Source organism: Epinephelus fuscoguttatus, linkage group LG2 (assembly GCF_011397635.1).
Source record: "Epinephelus fuscoguttatus linkage group LG2, E.fuscoguttatus.final_Chr_v1".
Classification (NCBI taxonomy): Eukaryota; Metazoa; Chordata; class Actinopteri; order Perciformes; family Serranidae; genus Epinephelus; species Epinephelus fuscoguttatus.
This window is the reverse complement of record NC_064753.1, coordinates 50,406,549-50,423,036: the sequence shown is the minus strand read 5'-3', so window position 1 is coordinate 50,423,036 and position 16,488 is coordinate 50,406,549. Positions and strand designations below refer to the sequence as shown.

Sequence of the window (16,488 nt, the reverse complement as noted above, 5' to 3'; positions counted from 1 at the left end):
GCGTATCATCTCTAGTCAACAACTCTCTGTGCTTCTGATCTGTAACGTCGACAGGAAGTGACCTCCATGAGACGGCGTATCATCTCTAGTCAACGACTCTCTGTGCTTCTGATCTGTAACGTCGACAGGAAGTGACCGCCGTGAGACGGCGTATCATCTCTAGTCAACGACTCTCTGTGCTTCTGATCCGTAACGTCGACAGGAAGTGACCGCCGTGAGACGGCGTATCATCTCTAGTCAACGACTCTCTGTGCTTCTGATCCGTAACGTCGACAGGAAGTGACCGCCGTGAGACGGCGTATCATCTCTAGTCAACGACTTTCTGTGCTTCTGATCCGTAACGTCGACAGGAAGTGACCGCCGTGAGACGGCGTATCATCTCTAGTCAACGACTCTCTGCGCTTCTGATCCGTAACGTCGACAGGAAGTGACCGCCGTGAGACGGCGTATCATCTCTAGTCAACGACTCTCTGCGCTTCGTTCTGATTTGCAGCTTTTCAGACTTATTTTGTGGCTGAATATAACTTGTAGCTTCTTAAAATCTGAATGAGGATAGTGATAGTGAGATACTGGCTACAGTGATGAAACAAAACCAGCATCAGATGGACTGTATTCATAATCAATACGCCACAATAATATAAATAACCAGCGCCAATCCATCAGTCAATGAGAATGTGTGTGTGTGGGCGGGGCTTAAGCACATACAGCCAGCAGCAGCAGCGACCCACCGTCAATTCTGGGTTGAACTTTTCACAGAAGGTTCTAGGTACAACCCTGTATGTTGGGTTTCTAGGTAGAACCCTTTGACAGAGTTACAGGTTTCATTAAAAGTAAGTCTAGCAGGAGCCAAAAAGGGTTCTCTTATGGGGACAAGCCGAAGAACCCTAAATAGTTCCAGTCATCACCTTTAGTTTCTGGGAGAGCAGTAACAGATCAAAAAGGTAAAAAGTTTGCTCCAGCAGATCAGTGAGAGGATCTGTGCTGCAGCTGCACCAGGCCTGACGATGACTCTCCTCTAAAGCATCAGATTAGCTCAAACGTAAAAACTCCCTCTTAAACTCTATTTCTGTGCTTTGGTGTATCTGAGTTTAAACTTATAAAGTCACATATAAATAGTTGTAGCCCCGGCGTGCCTGCATTAAGGTATCTCTTGGTATGAAGAGATCTGCACCCAGCTGGGTGGGTAAACATCGACGTTTGCTGGTAGAGTTTACTGATGTCCCGTTTGTTGCTTTATGTGAACTTCAGATCACAGTTGTTGAGCCTGCCGCCTCTCGCTGACATTTAGAGACAACAGTGTGCAGATTTACACATCTGCTCCCCTCAGAGACGAGTCCGAGGTGCCGCAGTGTCACTGTTGTAAAACTCATTTCTGCCAGTGTTGATGGAGACTGGGACCAGTGCTGTTTTGTACTTCAGGACGTTTGTACACTGAACTGTCTGTTGTCTCCTCTCATCTGTTTGTTTGCATCCATTGACATCTAGTTTCCTTCAATAGTCCCAGACTTTTCCTTTAAAGACCAAACAAAACTTTTGTCTTTCTTCTGCTTAAAGTGAAATTCTGAACTTAGAAAAAGTCAAAAGGGTAAAGACTTTTTTTTCAGCACTCCAGAGGTCTCTTGAGTTGGTGTAAAGTAGATCCCTGATGACTGCAGTAACTGAAGTGCTCTGGACTAATTGTACAAGCTATCATTAGTCATAACAAATTATGTTACCGTAGGCAACATGTGTAATTCAAAATAGGATGTCGTTAGTTTTCTATTTGCATTTAATTTGAACCTTTGATAGGATGTTACCTATTTATCATCAGTCCAATAAATCAGCAGGTCTAAAACTGTGATTCATTTTGTTTGCCGTCACTTTCTGTGTTTGCATTTGTTAACACAGCTGAAGTCTCCTCATGACAGGACGTTAGAGTTTTCTTTGTGTTTCACTTTCAAACAATTATTATTTGATATCAATTTAACAATTTCCAATCACCTCTGGAGATGTTACAGACAAATACAACACAACTTAGAATCACAAATGTAGGGATTTGTTTTAAAGGAGTGAACAGCGTGTCAGATGAAGGTAAAATCCTTGTTTCAGATTGGCTTTTCCTGCTCTGAACAGACGTGGACAGTCATGTGAAACTGTTCAGTGTATGGAAACTATGGAATTTGCTTTAAGTCATTTCCAGGCCTGGATAAGTGTAGAAACAAGAAAAGAGAGTATAGAAAAATATGTGTGTGTTTCCAGACTATTGGCCCTGTTCTGCTGTCGAAAGTATAAAATCCAAACTTTCTAAAAATAAACTGATCATACAAGCAGAGTGTTTTTCATGGCGTTCAGAGCAAGCAGCCGGCACAGACAAAATATTTACCACTGTGTGAGAGAGAAAGCAGGCCGGATGCAAACCACTGATACGTTATTATGTACATATATGTTGAAACTTTAAGTTTCAGGGTAGGTTTGGGCACAAAAACCACCTGGTTATGGTCAGAAATGCAGCAATGTCTCGGGTTAAAAAACAACCAGTTTTTTGTTTTTTGCTTAAAATACCTGCTTGTTGTGGCTCTGTTCTGGCTGGAAATGCAGCAAAGTCATGGTGAAAAACTACTGCTTGTCATGGCATTATCTCAGGTGGAAAAACAGCGATGGATCACTACAACACACCCATGCTTGGTGCCTAGAAAGTAGCTGAAACACTGTTTTTGTTGTTTGTTAGTCTTGAACAGTTTCAGCTTTAAACATATGGTTTTGACTCGCTAAAAAACAACCAATGTTATTATTTGTTGGTCTTGAAAAGCTTCAGTTTACCTGCTTTGTGCTGCACTGTTCCAGCTGGAAACACAGCAAAGTATTGGTGAAAAACAAATGCTTCTCATGGCATTATCCCTGCTGGAACAACAGCCATGGGTCACAAAAAAACATGTTTGATGCGTAAAAAGTTCCTGAAAACAGTGATGACTCAAAAAAACACAACCAGTTTTGTTGTGTGTTGGCCTCGGACAGTGGTCTGCAGTTGAGGATATGTTTTTTAGTCGAGCTTTGTGAAGTATAATTCTTAAATGTTTGATAAAAATGTGTCGTGTTCTCTCTCTTCTCCTCGTTTGATCTCACCTCTCTGCTCTATGTCAAACTCTCATGTGGATGACCTCACGTCCAGACATCCATGCCTCTTCTACACTCTCAGACCTCTCCACTCTGCAGATATGGATGATCACACGGTTTTAAATCACATGTTGACTCACACCCTCCTCTTCCTCCTCCTCTTCCTCTACAGGTTGTGAGAGTGACTTCTGGGGGCCCCACTGCAGTAACCGCTGTCAGTGCCGGAACGGGGCCAAATGTAACCCGATAACAGGAGCCTGCGTCTGCACCGACGGCTTCCAGGGCTGGCGCTGCGAGGAGCCCTGCGACCCCAACTTCTACGGCAAGGACTGCCTGCTGGAGTGCCAGTGCCTCAACGGCGCCATCTGCCACCATCAGACCGGCGAGTGCCTCTGTGCGCCCGGATACACCGGCGCCTTGTGAGTTGCTCTTTGACTGTTGGATGTGATGGCTGTCTGTCACTCTGAATTCTCCGTGTGTTGAAGGGCTTTAGCTTCATTCAGACGCAGTGATTTTAAAATAATGAAGCTGAACTTTGACATTAAACAAAAAGGAACATATGTAACTGGGTAATGTCAAAATTCATCTGTGTGATACATTATTGAGGTGGAGCTGATCAGAATGTGCTGCTGATGGTCATCTTTGATTAAAGTTAAAACATTTATAACATAAATTCTACATTAGTTTTATTACATGAACGAGATGGGTGATTTTTAAAAAAATATAAGTAATGTATGACAGAAATAAATTAAAGAGTCATTTCATTTTCTTTAAACATAAAGTTTGTAATGTGTTGGCTACAGTGACGTCTGCTGACTAAAATCCTTCATCTGGTTAAAACACATAGTTCAGGATATACTACTGTATGAAGGATTGTTCTAAACACAATGAAACACACTCGAGGCCGATGCTGTTGTGTTACATGTCACGCCCGTCACACCTCTTCTGCATCCACAATGCCATCACACACAGGAGTGGAATGATACTGCAGGTGTTTGGTTCTGTGTAAAAATGCAAAGGTGCAATGTCACGTAAAAGAAACACAGCGCCGAAAAATGTGAATATAGAAGTATGAAACGCTGAACAAGAGTGAATCTGGGATTTACTTTTACTTTCACTTTCAACTGACATCCTGCACAGTGTACCTTTAAAAACTAACACTATCTAAAAAGCGTATTGTGAAAATGTGGCTTTAAACTGGATTAAAAGTCAGAATACAAAATGCCACAAACAGGCGACAGCGACCAAATGACACGGAGCGTGTCCTGGATTAAAATGACAGATTTCCCTGCGTTTGTTAGAAACATTTGGGACAATTTAAGACCACAACTCAACAAAACATAAAATCTTGGTTTAGTTGTTTTTAGACGTTTTAATACAGAAAAATTACGTATAACATTTTTAAAGTACGATTGTATGCAGAGTGTCACAGTTTGTTTGCTTCACGTCCCCGTCACTTTTATTGATCAGGTCTGATTCTTATTGAGCTTCCTGTGACTGCCCAGCCTCCCTGTTCATGATGACAGAAGAGAGGAGGTGATAAAAATTATTGATAAACTAATTTGCCTCACCTTGGGTTGTTACGTGTGCTCACAGCGCGATGAGCTGAGACAGCAGCAGCGACTGGCGCATAAACTGTTTCCGTGTGTTTCCTGAAACCTGCAGCCGTGATTCTGACTGACAGTAACTGAGCCGACGTAACAGAAACAGCTTCCTCTTCATCGGGAACAAGACTGAGGGTGTTTTCTGTGCGATGGTCGTGTAAAAAGAAAAAGTGTGAATTGAATGGGAAATGATTAAAAGTTAAGTGGAGACATTTGCAGCCTGAGAACACAGTTGGCACACGGAGCAATGGAGAAAAACTGTGATGGTAAACAGCAAAATAAACGTGTTTACACCAACACTGGTGTTTGTTGTTCTGATGCTGAGCTCTCCTAATGAGAGGATATTACAGAGACACTTTAGGAAATGGAGATATGTGTTGTTTTTATGTTTTGCATGTTGGCTTTAGACACAGTCTGACACCATCCTTAACCTCTGATTATTGTTTTGACAGTTCAGCCTTTAACCCTCTGCTCACTGTCAGTGCTGAGACGCTTCACTCTGACACGCCACACCTTAACATGTCTCCTTCCTCTGTCTCCTCCCTCCAGCTGTGAGGAGCCCTGTCCTCCAGGGAAACATGGCTCCCTGTGTGAACAGCGCTGTCCCTGTCAGAACGGAGGAACGTGTCATCACGTCACCGGAGAGTGCTCCTGTCCTGCCGGCTGGGTGGTATGACAACCTGCACACCATCCACAGCAAAACCAGCTGACGTGCACGTTTCAGCTAACGGAGAGTTTTTAAACCCAAAGCTGAGATCAGCACGTTTGTGTTCAGAGCTGAGGCTGAATGTTTCTACAACCGTTTTATATTGTAGTGTTTCCTCCTCAAAGTTTAGCTCACACCAGGCTGAGGAAGACTCATTAATCAAGGGACACTAATATGTGATATAACACTACTTATATTTTTAATCAGATTGTTTTACACAATCTTGGAAAGTAAGAGGATGCTTAAAGGGGAACTAATGTTTTTTTCAACCTGGGCCCTATGTTCCGATCTCCTTTTGTCTAAATGAGTGATAGGATGTTCAATATGTGACATTTCTCCAGTACGAAGCTAGGGCTGACCTGCCTGCAGCCCGTGAGCACGCGCTATATTAAGCGTCAAACAACGTCAAAATACGTCCACTAAAAGTGCATTTTTTTCACACAGATAGGCTCGGATTGTTAGTATAATTATCTGACAACATGACGGAAAGGAGAAATGAACGTGTGTGTTTGCCTTTAGCTGGATTCAGACATGTTCCTCTGCCTGTTGCTGCTCCCTCTCTCTCCTCGTCCGCTCTTCAGTTTCAATGAGCTCTGTGTCTGTGTACGTCTGTGTACGTCTGTGTACGTCCGTGTTCAAATAAATACGGGCGCTCATCAAATTCAAATGGCTCATCCAGATCCAGTTGGTCAAAATCGGGTCAAAATTCAGCCATGACTACTCCAAACAGAGGAACTCCTCGCGTTTGTAAGGTCACTCCAGCGGTAACTTCCTGCAACAACTCAAATCTCGCGAGACGTGAGATTTCAGAGCCAGACTTTCACTCTCTGAGTGAGTGTTTTGACTTGCCACAACAAACATGTCCGAATTTTTGACGTTGTTTGACGCTGTCTGAGTGCCCTATTATTTAATATAGCGCATGCTCACGGGCTGCAGGCAGGTCAGCCCTAGCTTCATACTGGAGAAATGTCACATATTGAACATCCTATCACTCATTTAGACAAAAGGAGATCGGAAAATAGGGCCCAGGTTGAAAAAACATTAGTTCCCCTTTGAAGAGTAGAGAAGAAGCGTACTGGTACCGATTTTTAAGAGTAACGCCAAGTCTGTCTTTTTCATACATGTTTTTTTAAAAACTCATTATCCAATAAAAATGGTTACACACAGAAACCCTGCACGCTGAGTCCGATGCATTTTATCGTTCTATTCAGGGCAAAGATACGCAATACGAGACAAAATGAAAAAGGCACATTTGGTCCCTTGCTTCTCTCCACTGGAGGCTCCTCCCGCTCTGTCGCCAATCTCTGTCCGTGTCTTGAATTTGGCACGACGGCTACCTGTAGGGGCAGAGCGTCTGCATTCTTCCTCTTTTACATCCTTCTCCCCGTCATCATCATCCACCTGAACATTACTATCTGACCCTCCGTTCCTCTGGGAACTGCCCGTTGGTTCGACATCCCATTGTTCCGACCGTATTAAACTCATTGTTCCTAAGTCCATTCCGAAATCATCATGATGCCCTGTGGTTAAGGTCTGGTTAGGTTTAGGCACAAAAACCACTTGGTTAGGGTCAGGAAAAGATCATGGTGTGGGTTAAAATGAAAAAGAAAGTGACAAACACATAAGCCGTGAGCCTGCTCCGCCTCAAGCCGGAGCCGTTCAGCACCGCGGACAGTCAGACTAATGGGATGTCGAACCAATGGACTGTCGAACCAATGACATGGACCCGTTCCTCTCTCGTCCCTGCGCCACTTCTTCACCGCTTCTTTGTCAAACACTCTCTGAACTTTTGACAGATGCAAAACAAAACGCTGTTCCAAAAACTCTAACGATGGATGAATGTTTTGGAATCAGTGTGCAAACATGACACAACGTGAGGTCATATTGAGTTTCACCCCTGCGACAATTTCAGACAAGACATGCAGTGACCTTGAGGGTGATGTGCTGAACAGTAGAAGTCTGAAATTGATCAGCCACAGCATGAAGTCATGGGAGAGGGTCGTAGAAGCTAGGTTAAAGGTGCTGTATGTAACTTTTAACTGATTTTAATGTAAAGACTGAGACCTTCCCCGACTGTCTCGGTCGCTTCTAACAGCCTGTGGACTGATCTCTATGTAAAGGGTAACATTTTTTCAGTAAAATCCAAAGGATGTGACGCTGTGCACGCTCCCTTGTTTCTTTTCAGTTCCCCTACAGCGTGCAGCTTTTAGGAGGAGAGGTGATGATTAGTATCAGTGTGGTTTGATGTCAGGACAGAGCTCTGCAGATGATGATGATGATGTTTGCTCTCCTTTAAACACTTTGTGTTCCTGTCTGATGTGCATGCTAACCTGATGGTCATGTCTTCCTCTTCCTCTTCCTCTTCCTCAGGGTCCGGTCTGTGCCCAGCCGTGTCCGTTCGGATCATTCGGCATTAATTGCTCTCAGGAGTGCACGTGTCGTAACGAGGGCCTGTGTGACCACATCAGCGGTCAGTGCCAGTGCACGGCAGGCTACATCGGAGAGAGGTAGAGTGTGAATGTACGATAACATGAGACTCTAGCGGAGCCCTCGGGGAAATTAGCTTGTTGCAGCTGAAAATATTAATGGAATTCAGCAGGGAGAAAGATAAAAATGGGCACACAGTAAGATGTGTAATAAACAGTGGACACAGAGGGAAACTAACAGAGACAATAAGGGGATACAGTTGCTGTAAATGTAAACACATTATTTGGTTATATTAAAACTGAGCAGGATCAAATATTTATGAAGAAAGAGCAAAGTTTGGCAGCACTTGTGGAAGTTACCAGCAGGATTCCTGAATTAGTTATATCTGATATTAAAATATAAAACAGTGTTAACATGTTGTGAACAAAGTGTTAAATCACTTTGTGTCAGACTGTGACGTTTGCAATAAATCAGCTGCTGCTGTTCCTCAATATACTGACGTACCTGCAGTCATCATGGTTTCTATATTATTCATACAGACAAATATGACATATTAAGATACAGGATACTTGATTGATTGGGGGAAAATTGGGAGACTTTACAGTTGCTGTTATACAATATGGACACAGAGAAGTTAAAAGAAATAGAAACACAATAAGATGCATGCAAGAAAAAATGCATTATGCTATAATATACACTCACCGGCCACTTTATTAGGTACACCTGTTCAACTGCTCATTAACACAATAGCTAATCAGCCAATCAGGTGTCAGCAGCTCATTAACATTTAGTCGTGTAGACATGATGAAGACGAGCTGCTGAAGTTCAAACGGAGCATCAGAATGATGAAGAAAGGTGATTGAAGTGACTTTGAACATGGCATGGTTGTTGGTGCCAGACGGGCTGGTCTGAGTATTTACTGGGATTTTCAGCACAACCATCTCTAGGGTTATATAAATATATATACACACATATATATGGTGGTCACTGGGTATTCATGGGGGGATGTATGTTAATTGTTGACTAGCGGGAGCGCGCTGTCATTTTACGATTGACTGGCGTTCATGGACATACACACATGTCTTACCTTAATCTTATCTCACTATATAATGACCAAAACTCTGTGTGTGTGTGTGTGTTCCAGGTTTTTCTCCTCACTGACTTGGTCAATCCATGTGAAATTTGGCACAGTGGTAGAGGGTCATGGGAGGATGCCAATCAAGCAATATTACATCAATTGGCCAAAGGGGGGTGCTATAGCAACCCATTGAAATGTCAAACTTTGAATGGGCATATCTCATGCCCCGTATGTGGTAGAGACATGAAACTTTGCACAGAGATGCCTCTCCTCATGAGGAACACATTTGCCTCAAGAACCCATAACTTCCGCTTATATAGATTTTCCGCCATTTTGAATTTTTTGAAAAACACTTCAAATGGATCTCTTCCTAGGAAGTTTGAGCGATCTGCATGAAACTGGGTGAACATAATCTAGGGACCAATATCTAAAGTTCCCTCTTGGCAAAAGTTGGAAAACTTCCTAAAACTGAGCTTCTATAAGGCAATGAATATTGCGGAGGGTGTGGCTCATCACATAAAGGTGTAGAACATCTCAAGGGTTTCACCCATCACCACGCAACTTTGTAGGCATATGACCACACATAATCTGAGGACCCCTCCATTATTGAGCCCATCAAACAAAATGGGGGCGCTAGAGAGCTCATTTCTTATCTAGGCCTAACCGCCATATGGATTTTTACTAAACTTGGTAGATATGTAGAACAGGACGCCTCAAGGTGACTGGAGAAATTTAACTCTAATTGGCAACTGGGTGGCGCTATAACAACAGAAAAATAGCTAAAATGCGACCGATCGCTGTGGCTCCCCCTGTGGACCAATGTTGGTGTTGTTTCTAATGTTTGCTATGACTAAGTCATGGTATGGTATGCTGCTGCAACAAGGGCTAGCCGCACCTTTCCCATGTGAACTACCAGTGCGCTCCACTTTTAAGTCAATACAATATATAAACACTTTAACTATCTGCCTTTCAACGTGCTACCTCAACTACTAATGTACAGTTTTAGCCCACTAACTATCCCACTATTGGCAATGGTGCTACTGTACTTTCAATAAAGCAATCATACTATCAGCTTCACAAACACTCTGTCTGAATACATTGCTCTTCTTAATGGGTTCAGTTGACTATTTAATCTGCAGTTTCCTATGACCTGTATCCCAAACACACACCATGTGAAACTGTACGTGGGCGACTGTGCACTCAGTGGGTATGGACTAGTCTTACGTTGATATGAGTTTTGTCATTTTTTAAAAAGTTAAAAACACAGCTGGACAATGATAGAAAGTGTAGTGACGAGCTTAGTGAGCTATAGTGACATATGAGCTGTAGATATATCTGTAATACAGAATATAAAGCCTTTATGATGAGTGTTATGTGCTAACGTTCCTCCTCCTGCTCTCTGACACACACTAATGCTCATTGATTGCTATTATGCACTCTGTTATCGGCCCCCCATCACCCAGAGTGGGAGACTTAAACTAAAAGCCATTTAAAATTGTTTTCTTCCTCATTTCTTCCATCAGCTGCAACACCGTCTATCAGCAGAAAAAGGCTTTCTGCAGCTCCACCTCTCCTCCGGTCAGCTCCATCTCTCTCCTCCCTCCACTCTGTCCATCCCTCTCTCCCTCTCTCCCTCCTTCTCCATCTTTACTCTCAATTGAGCCAAATTACCTCCATTCATTTAGGCCGGAGACAGGTGAATTAGCCTACATGGAATAATTCCTAGATTGAGTTCTCCTCCACCCCGTCCACGTTCTAATGGAATTAGCCGAGATAAGAGTCCTGAGGAAGTCGGCATGATTTAAACGTGACACCAAACAGAAATCCACACTGAGCCATTTTAATTGAGTGATTTGTCTATTTCTTAATGGTTTCAACTTGCGGACGTGGTGAGAATGATGCCGAGACGTCGGCCTAACTTTAACCTAAACAATTTTCCATTCAGTTCAGTTGTGTGTGTTCAGCGGTGCTCATTATAAAGACCGCTCAGAGTCTGTGCGTAATGTTGTAGCCTGTTGACCTCATAATGGTGCGAGGCGGCGTGATGGCGGAGTACATGTGTCATCTGTGAGGAGAATAGCGTGTCCTCTGTGCATGCGGGATAATATTACTCAGGTTTTATAGTTCGGAGGCAGAAGGAGTGTTAGTGATCATTGTACGGATTGTAAATGTGTGTTTAAAGGTTCATGGGAAATATTAAAACCTTTTTAAATGTCTTAAACAACCAAAACAGACTTTCTTTTTTTTTTTTTTTGTTTTGACCCAAGTTTCCTAGTTTGGATCATTTTTATACCTCCATGCTGCTGATGACCATGACCAGAAGCATTAGGTTTTCAGGTTGTCCGTCCGTCTGTCCCATTCTGAGCGCAATATCTCAAAAACACCTTGAGGGAATTTTCTCAAATTTGGCACAAACATCCACTTGAACTCAGGAATTAACAGACTAGAATTCAGTGGTCAAAGGTAAATGTGACCTTACATCCATCTCATTTTTGTTAATGCTATATCTCAAGAACACCTTAAGGGAATTTCTTCAAATTTGGCACAAACATCCACTTGGACTCAAAGATAAACTGATTATAATTTGGTTGTCATAGGTCAGAGGTCACTGTGACCTTGTGTTTTTCTCCTTTCATGATTGCAACATCTCAAGAAGGCCTAATGGGATTTTTTTTTTTTTTCTTCAAATTTGGCACAAACGTCTCCTTGGACTCGATGTTGTACTGATAAAAATTTGGTGGTTAAAGGTCAGTGTGACCTTGCATCTGTCTCGTTCTTGTCAATGCTATATTTCAAGAACACCTAAAGGGAATTTCCTCAAATTTGGCACGAACATCCACTTGGACTCAAGATGAAGTGATTGGAATTTGGTGGCTATAGATCAAAGGGCACTGTGACTTTGTGTCTGTCTCATTTCATGAACATGTGATTTCTTAAGAACATCTAAAGGGAATTTCTTTACATTTGACACAAACGTCCACTTGGACTGAAGAATAAAAGTGATTAGGATTTTGTGGTTGAAGTCAGTGTGACCTCACAAAACATGTTTTTCACCATAGGTCAAGAATTAATGCACTAACGTTACACTCAGTGTTGGAAATAATTTTAAACAGAGGATTTGACTGCGTCCCTGTTGCCATGGTTACTCAGATACAAGTTTATGTAACCAGTGGATTAATATAGAACGGTAAAGTGACAGTGTCACCGAAACATCTTTGTAGGTGTCCATTATAAGGTTTTAACGGACACCCTGCAGCCAGTCAGAATTAAGAACTCACTCCACGTAACTAAAATTAGACAACAAACGTACTCATTTAAACCCAAGCCATCATTTTTTTCCTCAGCCTAACCCCGTAGTTTTGGCACCTAAGCCTAATAAAAGTGAAACCTAACTAAGCTGTGAAAGTTTTACAACATTGGATATGCACCCTCTGGCCTGCTGGGAGATGCAGTTTCATCTGAGGCTTTTTAATGGTCGTGATAACAACTGATAACGGCCACTTCATGGGTTGATAAAATTAGAATGCCCTGGTCAGGTCTCTATGAGAAACCTAGTGGACCCGAGAAGTCCTTCACAAACAGGCTGTTGCCCTTTTTGTTCACAGTGACGTCTACAAACCTGCACTGTAATCACTGTTTACTGATGTTTGACCAGGAACCACCTCCAATTTACAAAATAGAGTTATTTGATGTCATATCAGGTGAATCTTTAATTTTCTTAACCTTTAGAAATGAAGCCCCAGTTGCATCCCAACTGAGTGAAATGAAAGAAAACGTTGTGTAGAAGTTCAGAAATTGTTTGAGAGTTTGTCTGATTCTTGCAGGTCGACATTCACAGAAACTTGATGAAGGGAGGTTTACCAACAATAATCCATTCATTTTATGTTGCTGCCTGTTTACAAGAGACAACCTCGCTCTTTCAGCAACACTCAGATTTAAAGATGAGAGTTTTTCCTCCCTGCTGTCCACCTCTTCTCACTGCTCCTCCTTCATTGTTCTTACACGACTCTAGATGCCAGGATGAATGCCCAGTTGGCATGTACGGGCCGCAGTGCGCCCACAAGTGTGACTGTCAGAACGGAGCCAAGTGCTACCACATCAACGGGGCCTGCCTGTGCAACGAGGGCTTCAAGGGTCCCAGCTGCCAGGACCGCTTCTGTCCCAGCGGCCTGTACGGACTCATCTGTGACAAATACTGCCCCTGCAAGGCTGCAAACACACTCAGGTACCAGAGCGCTGGTCAAGCTGGCGAGAAACCTTCTCTGCTTTTATACTTTACAGCACAGCGTGAATAGACGAAGGCTGTGTTGTGTTGGAGGTTGGTCGAGTGTGAGTATTGATGTATTTGCACTTCAGTGTCAAGCACTTTGTTTACACTGCTTTCTCTGCTGAACCCATAAAACTTTAAATCTGACATCTGTACCTCATCAAACTGCTGCATTTGAATCAAAACCATGTCGTGTGCAATTTCATTATATTTTAATAGACATACAGGAGTTAAAGTTTCTCTTCATGTGTTGTTTCTTAAGACAATAGATCTAAATGCAGTCAGGTAGTGAGCAGCAAGCATTTTTTGGTTTAAAAAACGTCTACATGAAGACCTGACGTCTAGGCTAAATCACGGCTGAATTTGGGCTGTCAGTGAAAATTTGACATCTAATCCAAAAAATGGAGATAAACATATTTTAATTACTGTTGACTCTCCATACGTGATTGAATATCATACCGCACGCCATCTGCAATGGCGAAAATGACATTTAATCAATTTCAAAATTAAATCGGCTATATTTTGGGTTACATGTAGCTAGACTAAATCGGAGCTAAATATAGCCAACACGTTTAAATCACGACTATTGCTTGCTGGGTAGAGACAGGGCTCATTTATAATCCTTATATGTACGAAAATCAATACGTCTGTTTCAAATGTTGTAACCGTCACTGGCCTCAGACTTTCACGTCCTTTAGTTTCACACAACAACAAACGAGGCCACGTTGGAGGACGTCGTAATATTGTACCTTTAAACTAAGCCAACATCGCAGATGGCGAGGATCTGTGAGGCCATTGAGTATGTTGGATATGTGGGCAGAGAATTCTTTTCACTATATTATTGATTAGTTCCGATAGATGTAGAATAATACCTGACACCAGATTCCAAGATGGCGCTTCCTCATTCCAGTGGAACTACTCACCTGGCACGTACCCTAAAAAGTTACCAGCTTCTAGGTTTACTTTCACGGTATGTGCCCCACTGAATCTGTCCAGTAGTGTATCTCCTGCTGACCCCGCCCACGAGTTCCTACATTGAGATGACATCACAGATTTTTATATTGCATATCACTTGTCAGGAAAGTTTAACAAATATAAAACCTCCATGGATCAAAAGTTGAACAGAAAGAGTCATAATCAGGGTCGGACAGGGAACAACAACCGGCCCAACTGCTGACCCACGCACCCCCCGTTAGCTCCGTTAACTGTCGCCACATGAGCTAGCCTAGCACCAGCAGCATTACCTGTTGAGAAATTGTCGGGTGGCGTCCTCCACTTCTTGCCTCAGGCTGTAACGTCACTCCCCTGGTATCAGCCTGCTGCTGCGATCTGTCCACGCCACTGTTTCCTCCTCTTCATTTGGTGCCGTCGACAGGCTGTTGTCATTTTGTCACTGCTGCTAACGTTAGAAACACTTTGCAGCTTCAGCCTCGAGTACGTTTTTCTTTTGTCTCTGACCTTTCCTGCTCCACCTTTTTATTCTTTAGCTCTTTCATCCAGCTAGTTTGTACTCATGTTCCACTAACTTCACTCCCTCTGTCCTGATTATATCTATTTCCTGCTTGACCTCTGATGGACCGACACACTTGACGGTGCAGAGGGAGGTGACAACTGCTGCAAATTTTGGGGCAGTGTAACCCCTAATCAGATGGACTATTTAAACGTCAGGCGGGCTGCAGTCGGCAGGTCCTTTGATTCCCAACAATCTTTTGTTTTTAACATTGTTGATGGTGGCCTTGCCAGAACTGTCCGATGGCCAGTCAGAGCCTGGTCATAACCGTCACCTCATCTGTTGTTGTGTGAATCTTCTGACTCCGCCCTCTAGTGCCATCTATTGGCTGTATCTGTGCCATCATAAAGGACGCATGAATATATGAGTGAGGCAATGACAGTTACAATGTTTGCAACAGGCATATCTTTAATCATAAATAAATGAGCCTTAAGCTTTTAGAAAATGGCACAAATATGGAAGAAAAGGCCATGTCCGCAGACGCGTCCACGTCGAGTGTGAAGGAGCCCAGACGGTGACCGTTCATATTAATGTTTTTTCTCTAAATCTAAAATAAGTGACATTTTGTAGAGTTTCCTCTCAGCAGAGGGCATTTGGTTTGTTAAGCATGCATATTAAATATTACTACACAGACTGATTTCTACTCTCTGTCCCTCTCAGCTGCCACCCTCTGTCAGGAGAGTGCACCTGTACAGCAGGATGGGCGGGGCTTTACTGTAACGAGACCTGTCCGGCAGGTTACTACGGCGAGGGCTGCAGAGAGCTGTGCGCCTGTGCCAACGGAGCCGACTGTGACGGCGTCACCGGAGCTTGTGTCTGTGCTCCGGGGTACATCGTAAGTGTTGAAACACAAACACAGCCGCCGTGATTCATATCTAGGGTTGAGAAAAGCTTTCCAATTTGTTAAATCATTCTAATCACATCGCCGCTTCAAATTAACATCAGCAGCTGCAGGTGTTTCATGAGATTGCTTTTGAATACTTTCACCTCTCTCCCTCATCAAGTAAACAGAGCAATTAAATCAAATAGTTTGGATTTGAATGGTCACAGACACAGGCACAAACTTGTGCTGCAGACAGTGTTCAGGGCTGAGATGACAGTTTCACTACCTGCCTGTCTTTGCTTTACAGAGCAGCACAGTGTCTTAGAGCTGAGCAGGAGGCCTAATGAATCAGACAAAGAGATAACATCCAATTCCTCCACAGCTGTCCAAACCTTTAAATCTACACTGCAGCAGCTGCAGGTATACATCGAGTATACAGCACTAACAGGCTCAGGAGCTCTAATGGCATCACAGAGGAAACTGCTTCATTCTTTTGTTCCCCAAGTACAATAAAACAATATTCAGACAAATAAAAATCTGGTGTAAATCTGCAGTTCGTCCCTTAAAGCTACAGTTGGAAACTTTTATAAAAGATAACTTTTCATATTTGCTGAAACTGTCACTATCTTCACACAGCACTAAAAGAGACAAATAATCTGTGAAAAAAATCATTCTCCTCTGTAGAGATGCATGAAAATATTGGTACGCCACAGAGATCAGCTTTAGAATAAAGATCAGAATTGGCCAACAGCCTTTTTCTTATTTAGCACAATGAATATCACATACAGTGAAGAGACTGTATTTCATGTCTCCATCTGCTGGTGGGCCGTCGTGATGAAAGTATGCATGTATATGATGTTAATTTGACTACAGAGGAGACTTGATGATCACTGAAATTAGGTGGATATATTGGTATCAGTATCAGTTATCGGCCAAATAAGTTGTCATACATCAGCTTATTGGATATCAGCAAAAAGTCC

The 16,488-nt window shown here is 42.8% G+C and overlaps 1 protein-coding gene across 1 annotated transcript in view; it reads left to right on the top strand.

The window, feature by feature from the left end:
• Window positions 1–16,488, top strand: part of LOC125880807 (multiple epidermal growth factor-like domains protein 11) — a 213,203-nt gene that overhangs the window by 133,724 nt on the left and 62,991 nt on the right. Inside the window, exons 7-11 of the mRNA XM_049563551.1 lie at window positions 3,266–3,512; window positions 5,247–5,367; window positions 7,774–7,910; window positions 12,921–13,133; window positions 15,346–15,520. Coding sequence (XP_049419508.1) covers window positions 3,266–3,512; window positions 5,247–5,367; window positions 7,774–7,910; window positions 12,921–13,133; window positions 15,346–15,520 — 893 coding nt within the window. The remainder of the gene's footprint in view (window positions 1–3,265; window positions 3,513–5,246; window positions 5,368–7,773; window positions 7,911–12,920; window positions 13,134–15,345; window positions 15,521–16,488) is intronic.